Genomic DNA, 18,301 nt, shown 5'->3' with positions numbered 1-18,301 from the left:
CTACCTTACCTGTCTCCCCCCCACCCTCAGCCAATGGCGCCCGTCCTGCCTGCTCCAAGAGCCATGCCAAAGCCGCCCGGGAGCTGCCGCTGCCAGGACAGGTTGGGGGGTGGGGTCTCACCTGTCAGCAGCAATGGCAGTCATGGATTAGATGCTGGCGAACACAGAGGCCACCGGGAAGAAGTTCTGGAAGTGGCAGTAGGCACGGATGAAGTACCAGGCAATGTGGGAAGCATAGGTGAAGTTGACGAGGGTGTTGAGGGTGGCCATGGCAGCCTCAGCAAAGGCCAGGTTGACCAGCAGGTAGTTGGTGACAGTACACATCCTCCAGTGAGCCAGCACCACACACATCACCAGCAGATTGCCCACCACTGACACCAGCACCACTAGCCCATACACCGCCGCCCGGCTGTATGAAAGGGTTGCCTGCCTCACCCCTGCCACCACCCCAGGACCCACTGCCCCTACCCCGCTCCCCTCCATGCTGGCCGCCTGAGCCGCCGTAGTGCCTGCTTGCCTTGTGCCAGCCCCACGGTCTTTTATAGCCCAGTGGCAGCGCATCAAGGAAGGTGCGCAGCGACGGCAGCGAGCATGCTCCCCATTGCAACTTCTGACCAGCCCTGCCTGCTGCATGCCAAGGAGCTGGGTGGGCCACATGTGCCAGCCAGTCCCCCCCCCCCACTCCGCTCCTGGCCTCCAGCCACATCCCCCGCATGGCCTGGGTCCACCGGCGAGAGTTTCACCTCGGCTGTTTCTTCTGAATGTGCCCCACCACCTTCTTTCCTGGGTGTGGAAATGATGCCTCCCCACCTCCTCCTCTCTGCTGGGCTCTCCCTGCTTCCCTCCCATCCACCCCATCCACCCCCACTCTCCTTCAAAGGAGACGAGGGGAGATTTGACGGAATACATGGCAGCTTTATTTAAATTATTTCACCCGGAAGATCCCAGGTGTTTCTTTCAGGAGACTAAAAAGAAAAGCATCCTCACTTTCTGGGCTTCGAGATAAAGTCCCCTGTCAAAGGGGAAGAGAGGCCGGGTGGGGGGGGAAAACCCTCTGGAGTCTACCGCCACTTCCAGAACTTCTTCCTGGTGGCTGCCATCTTTGCCAGCATTTTCTCCATGACCACCATTGCCGCCAACAGGTGAGCCCCTGCCCCGCCACCCCATCCTGGCAGCAGCAGTTCCTGGGCGGCCTTGGCATGGCTCTTGGAGCGGCCGGAATGCTTGCCATTTGCTGAGGGTGGGCAGGGGGGAGATGGGCAGGGCAGCCAGGTGGGAAGGTTGCGGCTCTAGGGTCTCCTGCCTGTCCAGGAGCTGAACGTTTTGCCCCTCTCTCCACCCAGCTTTGCCCCCCAGCAGGCTTCTAGCAGGAAGGTGCAGTGGTGGTGGCGGGCGATGGATGGCTGGGGCTCCCATGGACACCTTTTGGAAGCGAGATGAGGGAACGCCCCTGCTGCTTCCTCTCTGCCAGGCTCTCCCCACTTCCCTCCCCTCCTCCCCCACCCTCCTTCAAAGGAGGTGAGAGGAAATTTGACGGAACACCTGGCAGCTTTATTTCAATTTTTCCGCCCGGAAGATTGCAGGTGTTTCTTTCAGGAGACTAAAAAGAAAAGTGGCCTCGCCTTCCAGACTTCAAGATAAAGTCCCCTGTCAAAGGGGAAGAGAGGCCGGGTGGGGTGGGGGGGGGGAATCCTTTGAATGCCAAATGGCCCAGAATTCCCTGGGATGGTTGTGCTTCAAGTGACTGACAAGCCCTCCAAGGCCAGGGATGAAATGTTCCCTGCATGAGGGATTGCCTTTCCTCCTCCAAGGAAGTGACGGGTGAGAGGGGATTTTGGCAGTGAAATGGGGTGGCAGAGGCGAGCGGAGGAAGCAGTGGACGGGAGGGGGTCTCCCCCATTTTGCTGCCAAAATCCCCTCTTGCCCAGCTCTTCTTTGGCTCGCCTCCATCGCCCCACCTCGCTGCCACTTTCCCCTGTTGCCGACTCGCCTCCGAGCAGAGGAAGCGGCGAGTGAGAGGGGAAAGTGGCAGCGAGATGGGCCAGCTGTGGAGAGCTCCTCAGATGCACCATTTTCTGTCCTCTGATGCCTTCATATTTTGCCATGACTGTAGCAGAAGGGATGGGTGGTGGAGACCCTACAAAGCAAAGCCTGGCTCTAGTTCCCTTGCGATCATCAGAGTGCAAAGTTAAAAGTGCTTGTTTTTGCCGCTGCTCACAGCAACAGCGTCCGAGAGAGAAGTGAGGGTTCATAAGTAGAAAGTGGTTTGTGAGAAGAGGCAAAAAAATCTTGAACACCTGGTTTGTATCTAGAAAAGTTCATATGTATAGGTATTCATATGTAGAGGTATCACTGCATCAGTATTTTCTCTGATATCTTTCAAGGGGCCCTTTTAGGATGACTTATTCCCTATAGCCGTGATGGTGAATCTATGGCACGCGTGCCACAGGTGGCATGTGGAGCTATTTTGCCTGGCACGCTAGAAGGCAGCCATGAAACTTCCAGGTCTCTGATGTGCATGCGCATTGACGAGAAAAGGGAGGAGTGGCTGACAGACCCGCAGAAGCTGTTGACTGGTTTGCCGGCTGTGCGTACCAATGGGAAAGTCAGGGTGCTGGACGAGCAGTTACAGAAATTGGAGAAGTTGGTGTGTCCCTGCCACCACCACCCCAGGGCAACCTCACATCCTGCCTAACCCATTTCTGAGAATGGGAGGGAAGCAGGGGAGAGCCCGGCTGAAGCTTTCACCAGTGGACCAGAGCCATGCAGGAGAGGTGGCTGGAGCTTTCCTGCATGACTCCAATCTGTTTTTTTAAAGAAATACACTGACTCCGCTCCTGCCCTGTCACAGCACCCAGCTCTACCCTCCTCTGTCAAAGGCTGAACAAACTTTTGTGCCTCCTTCGCTATAGCCACTGTTTCCCTCCACATATCACACACACACACACAAAGAGGCTTTGCAACATGGGGGATGGGAGCCCTTCACCTTCCAAGCTGTGCTTGGGCTGCTGTTTCCAGGGCTTTCCCCATGCAAAAGATTTGGGAGACTGCCATGCGCGGGCATGTGTATGGAGACATGCGTGGAAGGCAGCAGTAGCCTCAGCCTTTGGCAGAGGAGGCAAGGAGGGGAGCTGGGCACAAACAGACACACACACACACACACACACACATTACACACAGAGGAATCATGAGGCTTTGCAACATGGGGGATCAGAGCCCTTCGCCTTCCAATTTAATTTAATTTATTAGATTTTTATGCCTCCCCTCTCCGGAGACTCGGAGCGACATACAAATCTTACAAGCTGTGCCTGAGCTGTTGTTTCCGGGGTTTCCCCCATGCAAAAGATTCGGGAGGTTGCCATCCATGTGTGTGGGGGCAGGGGGTGGGAACGTGTGGAGGGTGGCAGCGACTGTGGCAAGGGAGGCAGAATAAGCATCTGCAAATTGCAAGGGGCATTTGGGATACTGATGTGTTATTTTGCTGGTCGGAGTTCTCTACCCCACCACCGTGATTCCCACGAAGGATATTTTTATTTGGCATTTCGGGTGGGGAAGAAAACTCAGTGGCTTATGTGGTGTTCAGAGAATAGAGTTTTCCAGTTTAATGTTGAGAGGTGGGCTTCAATAGTAGAATGGATGGGTTCCGTGCTGCATTCATTTAAGGTCCAGTTAGTGTGTGGTAGGTTGAGGTCTCCGAGGAAGATAATGGGATATGGATAGTTCGTTGCCTACGTTAGTAATGTGGATAATTTGTTTGCATGTTCGATGTCATAGTCTGGGGCTCTGTAGCAAAGTAAGAAGTGAATTGTGGTATTTAGGGATAGATCACAGACAATAGTTTCAGGTACCGATAAATCCAGTGCAACTTTGGGGTTTTTTAGGTTTAGTGATTTTTTTGAGGAATATAGCTACTCCGCCTCCTCTGCGGGATTCACGGTCTGAGCAGAAAATGTGGTAGTTTTTTTATGTGATAATGGAGTCTGGGTAGGAAGCGTTTAGCTATGTTTCGCAAATAAAAATTATATCGAAGTTGGAGGTGTAAAGTAGAAGGAGGAATTCAGACATCTTGTTGAGTAAACTTCTTGCATTTAATAGTTTACATTTGAGATTGGTCTTGTGTTGGGGATTGGTTTTGGGGTGGTGGAGGAAGGGGCACACTTTCTTATTCTTTGTTTGAGGTGGTAGGGATGTCCATTTGTTGTTGTGGGATGGTGGTCTGGCAGGTGTCAGTGTGATGTTGTGAGATGGTAGGTTGGAAGAAGTTAGACCGGAAGATATAGGAAGGATTATGGGTTTTAGGTTTGATGCATTCCGTGCGGTAATCTATGTAAAGGTTTCTTTCACCAAGTTCATAGCGTATCTTGAGTTCTGCCCGTAGTTCATGTGAGCAAATATGTTGGAGGAGAGAAAGATCTGGTCTGGATGTGAGTTTGTTGAAAGACTTGTTATTTCTGGCAATGTGATTAATGGTCTTGATGATTCTCCACTGCTTCTGGAAGGAGAGTCCAGTATGGGTAAATCCCAATCCTATTGGTAGAGACTGAGTTAAAATTAACATGTTAATTAGGCACCGCCCCTTGCCTGCCCCCATGGGCTCAGTTTTAAAAACTCAGTCCTAGAAGAGAGACTCGTTTCTCCCCCGGGGAACCTCTTCCCTCAGAGGGTACCATTTCATGAAGGGGAGTCAGCCTCAGGTCACTGGCCTCAGCGGCCACACCAGGCTGCAGCCGAAGGTGGGGGGGGGTCCGCCCCCCCCCACTGGGAGGCTGGAGAGGCGAAAGGACAGCCTCCAACGGAGCACGATCCAGGCACTGTTCAAGAACGGCGAATTGGCCTCCCGCTGCCACGGCAACAACAAATGGATCGACACCCATATGTTTGGCGGCTGGAAGAAAGCCGCCGCCAAGGAAAGCCGTGGAGACATTGGGATTGAGAGAGAGAACGTCTCTCATATGTTCGGCGGTCCCTGGCCAGGGGGAGAAGAAACCGCCACGGCTGCCGCCGCCGGCATCAAGGAAGCCGCCGTCAGAGCCATCGGGCTTGGGGAGCGCACGCGCGCACGTCTGGCTGGCCTTCCATATGATCGGCGGCCCCCCAGTGACAAGGGGAGAAGAACCGCTGCGGTTGCCGCCAGCGGCATCAGGCTCGGGGGTTTCAAACTTCTTGACAGCCAGTCATATATTAAAAGGGCGAAACTCATTACCGCCCCTGTCATATTGCGGCCGCCATTTTGAGGCTGTTGCCGCCCCGCCATTTTTGGGCAGTTGGCGGGAAGACCTCCCCCCTTGCTTTGGCACACGAAATATCGCCTGAGGGGGTGGGGTGACGTTGTTGACATCTCAAGAAGTGGACTGGGAGCCATTTTGAGCTTATTACAGCAACGACGTGGGTGTTACGGCTCTAACTCTCTGTCAGAGATACAGTTCTGAGAGTTCATTCACTCCGTGAGTAACATGGATCAATTAAATGTTAGTGCGGAGCAAACTGCCCCTTCAGGACCAGCTCCCAAACCCAAGGACAAGGGAAAGTCTAAACCCAAGTCCTCTCAGGGTCCATCCTCCTCAGCTTTTAGAGAGGCGGAAAGACGTATATAGACCCTGGAGCAGAGACTGGAGACAGCTCTCCATGCTCCTTCATTGGCTTCAGGACCTTCTCCAAGCCTCCCACCACTACCGGGATCAATTACCCCTCGTTCAATGGGCCCCGGGGGTTTATTATCAGAAAGAGATTGGTCCCCAGAGCGACAGACTGGTTCACAGGCTCAACCTTGCCTGAGCAGGCCAAGTTCTGCAAGCAATGCAAGGCCTTTGTGGGGGTTTTCTCCCCAACCCAATGTAGGCCCATCTGCTACATTCACCCCTACTGCTGCTGGACTCAGGGCTCAGCCTAATACCTGGCAAGGTCTTTCCCCGACTGTACAAGATATGATCACCAATGCCTACTCTCAAGGCATAGCAACGGGGGTGCAACAATGCAACTAACAATCACATCAACCTCAAAGCCGGAATCTTTGGTCTGCACCGCCCCTTTCAGGTATGGGGTTCTCGGACGAACCATCTTGGCAGGAGGGTAGTGAGAAGGACTACGACTTGTCGGATGATGAGACTTTACCAGAGCAGCCATCTGTTCCGGGACTATTTAAACCTGCCTTGTTTAGAACACTGTTACACAAGGCCAAACAAGCGGTGGACTTGCCGGGTCTTACAAAGCCCGCAGAGACACCCAGGTCAACTACATTTCTAAAAGAACCTCAGCCTGAAACAGACCATATTCCGGCATCAGAGATCTTTGTAGAGAACGTCAAGCGGCCATGGCAGCACCCAGCGGCGGCACAAGGCCCATCAATGCTGGAGCGCAAACTGTATATCTTCGACGAGGGGGTCGAGAGTCTTCTTCAGTTCCCCCCAATCAATCAACCGGTGGTAACCCTGGTGTCGAATGCCATGGTCGACAACACTCAAGCTGATTGGCTGAGCAGGACCACTCTCGACCCAATGGAATGGAAGCTGGACCCGCAGCTATTCCAGGCAATCACGAAGCGTTTCGGCACGCCTCTGGTGGATATGTTCGCGGCGCACACCAATGCGCAACTCCCCAGATTTTACACTCATTACCCTTCACACAAGGCGGAGGGAGTCGATGCCCTAACCTCGAGTTGGCCGCAGGGTCTCCTATATGCCTATCCGCCGACAAGGATCCTACAAAGGGTAATAGACAAGATCTTACAGGAAAAGGCAGAAGTAATTCTAGTAGCTCCATACTGGCTACGCAGACCGTGGTTTTCGGATCTAGTGTCTCTTTCAATCTCCCCTCCATGGAGGATTCCGGACAGAGAGATATCCCTCAGTCAGGGATCAGTCAACCACCCGGATCCCCAGTGGTTTCAACTAGCCGTTTGGCGATTGATTGGACCAGATTGAAGGGACACAATCTTTCTGATAGCATTATATCAACAATGCAGGCGGCCCGGCAGCCATCCACCTTGAGGATCTACCAGGCCACCTGGTCAGCCTTCTGTAGGTTCTGCAAGGAGAACAACATGGATACGGAGACAGCTTCGGTGTTGCAAGTATTGGAGTTTCTACAAGTGGGTCTGGAGCGGGGGTTAGCTCCAAATACGCTCAAGAGGCAAGTTGCAGCATTGGCAACAGTTATTAGAATAAGGGAATATAGGTCCTTATCCATCCACCCTTGGATAAAGGACTTCCTCAGGGGTGCTGCAAACACTCATCCTCCGACAGTTCACAGATTTCCATCTTGGGATCTGTCGTTAGTGCTAAAGGCATTGACTGGTCCACCGTTCGAACCCTTGAGGTCGATATCACTTAGATTCCTTTCTATTAAAACGGTCTTCCTGGTCGCGATTACATCGGCTCGATGAGTTTCGGACATATCGGCGCTATCCATACGTCCAGATCTTTGCATATTTTATCCTGACAGACTTGTGTTACGCCTAGATCCAGCCTTCCTGCCTAAGATCAACTCCCTGTTCCACAGGAAGCAGGAGCTAGTGTTACCTGACTTTTGTTTTCACGGGAACCATCCACAGGAACTCAGATGGCACAAGGTGGATGTCAGGAGAGCTGCCAAGATTTATATTAGACGGACAGATTCATTCAGAAAATCTGAAATGTTGTTTATCTCCTTTTCGCAGACTAAATTAGGGCTGGGAATTTCCCCCAAATCCATCAGTCGTTGGATCCGGGAGTGTATTGCGGAGGCGTATAAAACTACTACTCAGACTCTCCCTCAAGGGATTACTGCTCGCTCCACTCGCAGTGCAGCCACATCAGCAGCCTGGATGACACAGGCTTCGGCTGAGGACATATGCCGGGCAGCGACTTGGACTGCACCATCTACGTTTATCCGGCACTATAAATTGGACTCTTATGCTTCGGCTGAAGCTTCCTTTGGGAGAAGGGTTTTGCAGAAAGTTTGTTCTTCTACAGTTATTTCCTGAATCTTCACTCTCCCACCCTTGGACTAGAACTTGGGCATATCCCATACTGGACTCTCCTTCCAGAAGCAGTGGAGAAGAACCGTTGTGCCTACCTGAACGGTCTTCTCGATGCTCTGGAAGGAGAGTCCAGACCCACCCAGTAATCGTTTGATTCAGGGATCTTGGGTTTGGAATTTCTAGTTGGTTGTGTTTAATGACGTTTTTAATAAAATTGTGTTGGATTATAATGACTTTGTTTTTTAAAACTGAGCCCATGGGGGCAGGCAAGGGGCGGTGCCTAATTAACATGTTAATTTTAACTCAGTCTCTATGAATAGGATTGGGATTTACCCATACTGGACTCTCCTTCCAGAGCATCGAGAAGACTGTTCAGGTAGGTACAACGGTTCATTTCTGTTTTATTTGTTCGTTTTTGCATACCACTCTGCAGAAGCGGGGGGCTATTGAGCCATGATTATACCTGTGCTCAGGTCCCTCTCTGGTCACTTCCATAATGTCTTCTGGGGCGATTGTTTGTGCATGTGAGTGATGGAGGTGGATGATGTTTCTTATTTTTGTTATATCTGATTCATGGTTTCCTTCAAGACCAAAGAGGATAGCATTTTTGTTCACATTCCATGGCATCCTTGACTAGGATAGGGATATCAGTGGTAGATTTAGTGGGTTTTTAGAGTATTGGAAGTGGTTGAGGTTGGGGTGGTCCTGGTGGAGTGTAAACAGGTGGTGGTGAAGTGGTGAGTGGTATTTTGTTGGATAGATTTGGATTAATCAGTGCTTGGATATGTTTCTCCATGGATGAAAGTCTTGGTTCAATACCTTCTATGAATGATTGTTTTTTAAGTTTAGCGAATATTTGTTTCTTTTTTCTCGGTTTGTTTAGACCATTTACATTCACAGAGAAGATTTTCAAATCTTCCAACATATTTATTTGTAGTATTTCTTGGTATCTTTAGATTCGCGCTGTGGTTGTTTTCTTCTTGCACCTGATTCCTCCTCTCTCCCCTGTGCAGTGTCACCTGACTCATCTTCTTTTCTTTCAGGTATTTCTTTCGTTGATTGTTCAAATTTACATATTCCACAATATTCATAAAATTGTCTTGCATCTTCAAGGTTTTCTATTTTAACTCTTTGTGATTACCAATATAATGAGAGTCCTTCTGGAATAAACCAGCGGAAGGTTATATTTTCTTTGATTAAAATTTTGGTTAAAAAGTAATAATCCCTTCTGCTTTCTCTTACTCTTCTTGGAACTTGTTTCAGTATTGTGATTTCTTTTCCTTTGTCTTGTAGTTTTTCATTTCTTGTGCATTTCAAAATATCATCTCTTATTGTTTTCCTAACAAATTTGATGTGGACTTCTCTTGGTAAATTATGTCTACGTGTATAGCTAGTTTGTACTCTGAAAACTTTGTCAATTTCTTTTATTAGTTCCAAGGGGTCCACCTGAAGGATTCCTCCAATTATTACCGCCATTTTTGCTTCTAAATCTTCATCTTTTTCTTCTGTTATATTCTGGAACCTTAAACCGTAAGATGCTCATTTTATTTCAAGATTCGTCGTACCTTTTGTTTAAAAAGTCAGATCTATCTTCAAAGTCATCCATTCTTTGTTCTACTTTTTCAGCTTTTTCTTCTACTGCCTTTATTCTTTGTTCACTTTCCTTCAGAGTCTGTTGTATTTCTTCATCTTCTCTTTCATCTCTCCTGTATCTGCTTTCAGTTCTCCTATTTCAGCCTTTAAACCTTCACGTTGTTGATTTGCACCATCTTGGGATTTTAGCATAAAGTCTTTCATTGCATTCAGCGTCTCCTGTATTGTTTGAAGAGTAGGTTGTGATTGCGCTTTTTCTTTCTCTTTTTCTTTAGCTAACATACTTGCAGAAGTACTTTGATATACAGGAGACGGCTGAGGTGATACTTGGGGTGATGTAGCAGAGGTTAAAGTTTGCTTTTTAATAGTCGTTGTGTATGTGGATGTACTCGACATCCTAATACTTCTCTAGGTAATACTCTTCTGTGGTATTTTCTAATACTGATTATATAATTAATAGTAATTTATACTTTTTGTATATTTTTTTAAGAAAAACTCCAATAAACTTCAATCCAATCAGACTTTACTACTTATATTTACTTCTTATATTTGATTTTAAAAATACCCAAATTTCTAGGTACCACAGAAACAATAATATATCAAGAATAATAAAAAAGGGGAAAAAAACTAGAAGTATATATATGTATTACCGCCTTTATATCCACTTAATCTTCTTTAAACTTTGTCAAAGCTAAACATATAAACTTGATTCTTATTTTAAAACCTTTATAAGTGCTCACTAATTTACCTGTTGTATTATTTTAATCTATTATAGAATAACAATATATAATTTTGAATCAATATATCAAAAGAAAACTTATTTTAATATTCACTCTTACATAAGGAAAGAAGAAAGATTTTTTTTCTCAATTGACTAAATAAATCTTATTTGTCAATATATAATTTACAATAACAAAATTACTAAATAGCAAGGTAGAGACAGGGGGGGGGGGAAAGAAAATAACCAGAAGTAAGAAAACAAGGAAGGAATTTTAATCCATACAACAACTTATTAAGAAAGGCTAGAATTAATTAAGTTACTTTTCATATACAGTGGTACCTCAAGATACGAACCTAATTGGTTCCAGGGGGAGGTTCGTAAGACGAAAGGTTCGTAAGACAAAACATTGTTTCCCATAGGAAACAATGTAAAGTCAATTAATCCGTGCAACAAGAAAAAAAAACCCGCAAAAAACCACTGCTGCCCGGCTGTCACCTTTTAAAACAGCGGGGGGGGGGGCTTCCCAGCAGCCTCCGGAACCGGGAAGTTTGGCAAAATTTCGGGGTTCGGGAGGCTGCTGGGAAGCCCCGCAGCCCGGCTGTCACAACAACTGGGAGGCTTCCGCCTTTGGGTTTTCGGCTCGGGGGAGCAGGAGGACCTCCCTAACTCCCTCCTCCCCGAGCCGAAAACACAAAGGCAGTCTGCTTGAGCCAGGAGGCATTCAGGGCGTGGAGGAATGGGAAGCTCAAACGCCGGTGGCTTCAGCTTCCCATTCCTCCATGCACTTCACCCTGAATGCCTTCTGGCCGCCTGGCACAGCGGGGAGCCGGGCAAGAGCGATCTTCTGCCGGCCATGGGCGAAGGGCGGGGAAGCTGGTGGCTGTAGCAGCTGGTGCAAGAGGCTTCCCCGCCCTTCGCCCATGGCCAGCAGAAGATCACTCTTGCCCGGCTCCCTGCCCCTCTTCTGCTGGCCACGTTGGCTGCAGCGGCAGTGACAGCTGCGGCTTCTCCTCCTCTTCCTCCTCCACCTCCTGTGGCCACTTTCCCCAAGAAGCCTCCTGTCCACAGAGGAGGCAAGGATACCTTTGCGCTGCTTCAAAGCCCGGGCGGCTCCGAAGAAAAAGGGGGCCGCAGCAGCGGGTGTTGCTGCAGCTTATCCTCCTCTTCCTCCTCCTGCGGCCACCTTCCCCAAAGATCTTCCTGTCTGCAGAGGAAGCAGGGAGAGCTTTGTGCCACTTCGGAGCCCGGAGGAGGAAGAGGAGGAGAAACTACAGCCACCGCTGTGGCCACACTTTCCTTCGGAGCCTGGTACAAAGCTAACCCCACCCCCTGGGCAGCCAGAAGGCTCCTTTGGGAAGGCGGCCGCAGGGGGAGGAGGTGGAGAGGCAGGATAACTTTGCGCCGCTTCGGAGCCCGTTTCTTTCCTGCTGCCACTATCTCCTTGAAGGTTTTCCCCACGAAGCGCTGCGCTGGGCTCCGAAGTGGTGCAAAGTTCTCTCTGCCTCCTCTGCGGTTGGGAGGCTCCTTCGGCTGGCAACAGAAGTCTGGAGGTGGGGTTTCCCAGGAGGGAAGCCTCAGCAAATTCGCAGCATCACAAACCTCTGCTGGGGCTTAAGAGCCAAAGCATGCTGCTGAGACGGCTTTAGCCCCAATCCTGCTTTAACGGGGCTAAGGCTGCTTTAACCCCAGCCCACCATCAAGCCAGAGCAGCGAAGGAAGTGAAGGAAGCTTTCCTCTTCCCCATTTGCTCTTTATATGTCCTCCAGTTTTCACAGAGGGTTTCTAAGGTGTCCTCCTGCCTATTTGCTCTCTATGTGTCATCCAACTTTCATGGAGGGTTTCTTAACTTTCCTCTCCCCCATTCTCCGTGAAAGCTGGAGGACAAATAGAGAAGAAATGGTGAAGAGAAGAGCCTCCTTGAAAGGTTGAGGACACATGGAGAGCAAAAGTTTATAAACCCTCCGTGAAAGGTTGAGGACACATGGAGAGCAAACTGGGAAGAGGAGAGGTTAAAAACCCTCCGTGAAAGGTTGGGGACACATGGAGAGCAAACTGGGAAGAGGAGAGGTGAAAAACCCTCCGTGAAAGGTTGGGGACACATGGAGAGCAAACTGGGAAGAGGAGAGGTGAAAAACCCTCCGTGAAAGGTTGGGGACACATGGAGAGCAAACTGGGAAGAGGAGAGGTGAAAAACCCTCCGTGAAAGGTTGGGGACACATGGAGAGCAAACTGGGAAGAGGAGAGGTGAAAAACCCTCCGTGAAAGGTTGGGGACACATGGAGAGCAAACCGGTTTCGGAGACGGCTGGGGAGCCGCGCGGCTGTTTTAAAAGGCTTCCCAGCAACCTCCCGAACCCCGAACCCAGAAGTTTGGCAAAAGTTCGGGATTCGGGAGGTTGCTGGGAAGCCCCCCAGCCCAGCTGTGACCTTTTAAAACAGCCGGGCAGCTTCCCAGCCGTCTCCCGAAGCCAACCCGGAAGTTCGGGTTTGGCGTTCGTAACATGAAAAAAGTTCGTAAGAAGAGGCAATTTTTTTCTGAACCCCGGGTTCGTATCTCGAGTTGTTCGTAAGACGAGGGGTTCGTATCTTGAGGTACCACTGTAAAAGGGTTTTCTTATACCTTAGCAAAATGTATTACCTACAAAAAATTTATTATTTCTTTTTTAAAAAGGTCACCACACCAGGGGAGGGAAGGGATGACCAAAAAAGTTAGCGATTCATTGTTTTAATTAATTCTGTTTCGAAATATCTATAAATATATTCAATACTTAAAGAAAAAAAGATAAAAGGAAGAAAGAAGTAAAGGAAAAACACCAATAATATACTTATAATTTTCAATCAGATATAGAAGTCTTTTGTTGATTGAAGTTCTAAAATTATAATTTTTTTTTCAATTCTTTATGGTTCTTCTCTAAAGTCCAAAATCCAAAATAATTCCAAAAGTCAAATTAGCCCAAATTAGTTTTGTTCAATACTCCGATAATAATTCCAAGTCTAATTCGAACACAAAGCTAAAATATATTTATACATTGATTAGATCTTAAAAACTCTGTACTGTAATTATAATCCAATAGCTTGATCCAAAGATATCAGAAAGAATAGTTATAGTTCAGTTTCAAACGTAACTTTTTAGTAAATCCTCACAGACGATAAAGGAAAAAAGAACGAAAAAAAATCCCCTTTGCAGCAAGTTTAACGAGCAGGCCCAAGAATCCAGGAACAGCAAAGCCACTCAAACAATACAAGTTCTTTTTATAATCCACCAATTGCGAAAAATCACATGAAGGAAAAACTCTCCTTTATTTTAATTCATTAAGTTGTTAATTTATTTGTTGATTTATTCCATTTTAAAAGTAAAGACCAAGAAACATAATCCCTCCGCAGACAGAAAATAGTGCCCGGGATTTGACGTTGTTCTGAGCTTGCTGGAGTTCAAATTTTTGTAAAATCTTTATTAAATCATGCCTCCTAACATCCTCTTCCAAACTATGATTTTATATCCATCCCAATCTTAAAAATCTATTCAAAATCAAGTTTTATAAGTTTAGTTCGGTGTAGAAAGAGACGAAAAAGTAGTTCTGGCTGTATAGTCTTTTCCGGCCCCAGGATATGATTTTTTTCTTAAAACTTTCTTTTTTCGCCTTATTATTTAAAAGTTTGATTTAATCAAATCTTCCAAGTTTATCATGTAATAGTAAAATTATACCTTAAGGTCTTCTTTTCTCTTTTTGTATTCTCCTTCTGCTTTAGCTGCTATTTTGAAAATTCAGGTTCTTATTATTATTATTTTCTCGATTCCCACTGGTAAGGACAGATCACAATGGCCGAGTCCTCTGAAAATTCGAGGATCGGTTCTCCCTTCTCCAAAGCTGCGGGGCGATCCCTTGCCTCCGGAGCCTTGGCAAAAGTTCCTCGGTTGCAGGTAAGGCCCCTGTTCTAAGGATGGCCATCCGTGCCCGAACCAACCGCAAACGCGACCTTTGGAAGGGTAGAAGGAGTCTCAGGGACAGAGCCCTGCCCCGGAGCCTCCGCTGTTATCCCGGACCAAGCCGGAAATCTCTTGAACATTTTCAAGGGTGTTAATGTCTGAGATGCGATATGGGTTCCAAACAATGAGCTGTATTCGAGGATGGGTCTGGTGAAAGTTTTGTAAGCTCTGGTAAGTAGTGTGAGATTTCCAGAGCAGAAGCTACGTAGGATTAGATTAACAACTCTTGAGGCCTAACTCTCCCATCCTACCACCTCTCACAATACTAGACAACACAGTATCAACAGTAGAGACCCTCAAATTTCTAGGTTTTCTCATATCTCAAGACCTAAAATGGTCAGCTAACATAAAAAATATCAACAAAAAAGCACAACAAAGAATGTTCTTTCTGCACCAACTCAGGAAGCTCAAACTGCCCAAGGAGCTGCTGATACAGTTCTACAGCAGAATTATTGAGTCTATCATCTGCACTTCTATAACTGGTTTGGTTCTGCAGCCCAATAAAATCAACACATACTGCAGATAATAATCAAAACTGCAGAAAAAGCAACTGCTGCCATCCTGCCTTCCATTGAAGACCTGTATACTACATGAGTCAAAAAGAAGGCTGTGAAAATGTTTACTGACCCCTCGCATCCTGGATATACCGTATATACTCGAGTATAAGCCGAGTTTTTCAGCCCCAAAAATGGGCTGAAAAACCCGACCTCGGCTTATACTTGGGTCACCACAAGAGGGCGGCGAATCACCACAAGAGGGCGCCCCGCGGGAGCCCGGCAGACATTTCTGGCTTGGGCGGGGGAGGGAGCTATTGCAGGTGCCTGCTGAGGCAGCTTCGGGGGTGCCTTTGGGAAGGCTAGATGCAGGGACTGGGCTGTGGAGGTCACACTTTTACATCCTCCGCAGCTCCAACGATGCCGGAGCTCTTGGGGCTATGGTTGGCTGGTGCCTTTACTTGAGCCGGGAAGAGGAGGCACCTGCCCCACCCCTCCCACAGCTCCGACGGCATGCAAGAAGGGAAAAACGCAATGGGAAGCCAGTGAGGGGGGGGTGGATTCGTGCTTCTGTCTTCTCACCCCTCCCCCACCTCCCCCACCTCAGAGCGAGAGAGAGAGAAACAAGCCTTTTCCTCGGAGGAGGAAGAGCAGTTGGCTGGCGTCTTTGCTTGAGCCGGGGAGAGGAGGCAACGGCCCCACCCTCCCCACAGCCGCTCTCCTAGCGAAGCAGCTGTGGGGAGGGTGGGGCCGTTGCCTCCTCTCCCCGGCTCAAGCAAAGACGCCAGCCAACTGCTCCTCCGAGGAAAAGGCTCGTTTCTCTCTCTCTCGCTCTCCTGCCGCTACAAGGAGTTTAAATTTATTTTAAAAATACCGGTACTTAAATAAATAATTATGCTGTCGGCGAGGGTTCTTCTTTCTTTCCTCTTCCTCCTTTTCCTCTGCGGCTGCAGGCTACTCTGGATCTCCTCCTCCTCCTCCAGCATTCCCTGCTGCCCTCCCTTAGCAAATCTGCTTCCCGGAACAACACATGGGGCAATAAAGGGAAATGGGGGAGGAGAGAGCCAGCAAGCTAAAGTGGGGGTGGGGGAAATGGCATGAACTCTCTCCAGGCTTTAGAAGCCCCCAACCGGAGAGAGAAGCAGATTTGTTAAAGGGATCCACTTGGTACGGCAGCTGGGGAAGGAGGAGGAGAACAGCTCGTTCCTTTCCTCCTCCTCCCCCTGCTGTTGTCCCAAGTGGATCTCTTTAGCAAATCTGCTTCCCTGCACAACACATGGAGCAGTAAAGGGAGACGAGGAGGAGGGAGGATCGGGGGTGGAAGATCCAGCCAACGAGCCAGCCAGCAAGCTAAAGGGGGGGGGGGAACAGCATGAGCTCTCTCCAGGCTTCTAAAAACTCAATTTTAAAGAGCCCTGGGTTAGGGTTAGAAATGCAAGAGTCTTCAAACCTGGAAAGATTAAGGCTTGTGGACTTCAACTCCTACTCCTGAAGTAGCATGGCTGGTGCAGGAATTCTGGGAGTTGAAGTCCACTAGTCTTAAAACTGTCAAGTTTAAAGAGCCCTGGGTTAGGGTTAGAAATGCAAGAGTCTTCAAACCTGGAAAGATTAAGGCTTGTGGACTTCAACTCCTACTCCTGAAGTAGCATGGCTGGTGCAGGAATTCTGGGAGTTGAAGTCCACTAGTCTTAAAACTGTCAAGTTTAAAGAGCCCTGGGTTAGGTTTAGAAATAGGTTTTAGCTTGGTTGCTGATTGAGCTACTTTTTTTACTTTTTAATTTATTGTTATTACCAGATTGCTTTCGTTTACCCTCTTTTAAATTTACAGAGCTAGTTTACTGGTTTTCTTTAAAATAAATATTCTAAAACATTTAATCTACTGATGTCTCAATTAATGTAATTTTATTGGTTTCCATTTTTATAAGTTACCAGTAGCCACTGCATTTTCTAACCTCGGCTTATACTCGGGTCAATAAGTTTTCCCAGTTTTTGTGGCAAAAACTGGTGCCTCGGCTTATACTCGGGTCGGCTTATACTCGAGTATATGCGGTAAACTGTTTCAACTCCTACTCTCAAAACGACAGTATACAGCACTGCACACCAAGACAACTAGATACAAGAACAGTTTTTTCCCGGATATCATCACTGTTAAACAAATAATCCCCCTCAACACTGTCAAACCATTTATTAAGTCTGCACTACCATTACTACTAATTTTTTCTCATCATTCCTATCACCTATCTCCTCCCACTTATGACTGTAACTTGTTGCTTGTATCCTTAAGATTTCTATTAATATTGATTGTTTCCTTTATTTGACCCCTATGACAATCGTTTTGTTGTACCTCATGATTCTTGATAAATGTATATTTTCTTTTATATACACATTGTTTAGAATATATATTTTTTCCCTTGATAGGCAGAAGAGGAGAGAGACGATATGGAGAGAGTGAAACTAGATAATAAAAGAATACTTTTCAATCTATTGCCAGCACATGTTGCTCAGCATTTTCTGATGTCTAATCCAAGGAATATGGTAAGAAAGTTAATTATTTGTTTTTAAAGACTTGTATTAAACTTTTTCATTTCTTCAGGGCTTTAGTTATAATGATGTAATCATTGCAATCATGTGGCAATGTCTTAGAATAAAAATGTATATTAAATAGAAGACAAAGAAATTGAGAAGTTCACAAAGTATCCAATCTGAAAATCAAAGTTAAGATTAGATAAGAAAAATTTAAGAAAGTTGAAAATTATGTCATAAACCAAAGGCTTCTATCGCACTTAGAAAATCTACATATTGACAAAAATTCCATCTGTCAATTACAAAAGGCCACACACTGCTGCGATTTGCACACATATTATGCTCAAATAACAACATGCAAATGATTGCATATTGTTGTATTATGTAATAAATATAATGAAGGGTGAAATTAATAGTTGGCAAAACTGTTATGTCTCTGCCCAGTGATAGGTAGAGGGGACGTGTCATTGGCTATTCCTATCACTAGGTAGAGACATGTTTTGGCGGGAAAGTTGTTGTTCTCCTATTGGTAATTATATTGTTGAGCCAGAGTATAAAAGAGCTGTTGAGCATTGCGTTATCCATGCCTGTTATTTTCCACATTGGAATTTAATAAACTGCTGTTACTTACCTGCCATGTCTCCGACTTAATACTGGCGACGAGGATTCCTTTCCATGCCGTTCCATTTTCGTCCTACGGTAAACACCTCTCGTGAGTTATAATGTCGACTCAGCTGACTTTTCCCCCTTTTGACCCCCACGGCAAGACTTGAGACTCTTATGTTGCCCATTTCGATTGTTTTCTTATCTCTAACAGCTACACCGAGATTTCAGGTGATAGGAGTCTTCGGAGAGGGGCGGCATACAAATCTAAATAATAAATAAATAAATAAACGATCGTACTTTTGGGGTTTTTGTGGAACTGAAATGTTCGAGACGGCGAGGACCATGCTCGCCCCGACTTCTATTCATTATGTACCGTGGCCTGAATTCCTCTCCACTCTCTAGGACCAGTATGCCCCTGCT

At 47.1% G+C, this 18,301-nt stretch overlaps 1 protein-coding gene across 1 annotated transcript in view; it reads left to right on the top strand.

Annotated features, from left to right (window-relative positions):
- ADCY1 (adenylate cyclase 1) overlaps positions 1 to 18,301 on the top strand; it is a 424,936-nt gene that overhangs the window by 351,688 nt on the left and 54,947 nt on the right. The window contains exon 15 of the mRNA XM_070767120.1: positions 17,171 to 17,287. Within this exon, the coding sequence (XP_070623221.1) occupies positions 17,171 to 17,287 (117 nt within the window). The remainder of the gene's footprint in view (positions 1 to 17,170; positions 17,288 to 18,301) is intronic.

This window comes from Erythrolamprus reginae, chromosome Z (genome assembly GCF_031021105.1).
Source record: "Erythrolamprus reginae isolate rEryReg1 chromosome Z, rEryReg1.hap1, whole genome shotgun sequence".
Classification (NCBI taxonomy): domain Eukaryota; kingdom Metazoa; phylum Chordata; class Lepidosauria; order Squamata; family Dipsadidae; genus Erythrolamprus; species Erythrolamprus reginae.
The sequence above is the reverse complement of the archived record's forward strand: the minus strand, read 5'-3'. Positions and strand labels throughout refer to the sequence as shown.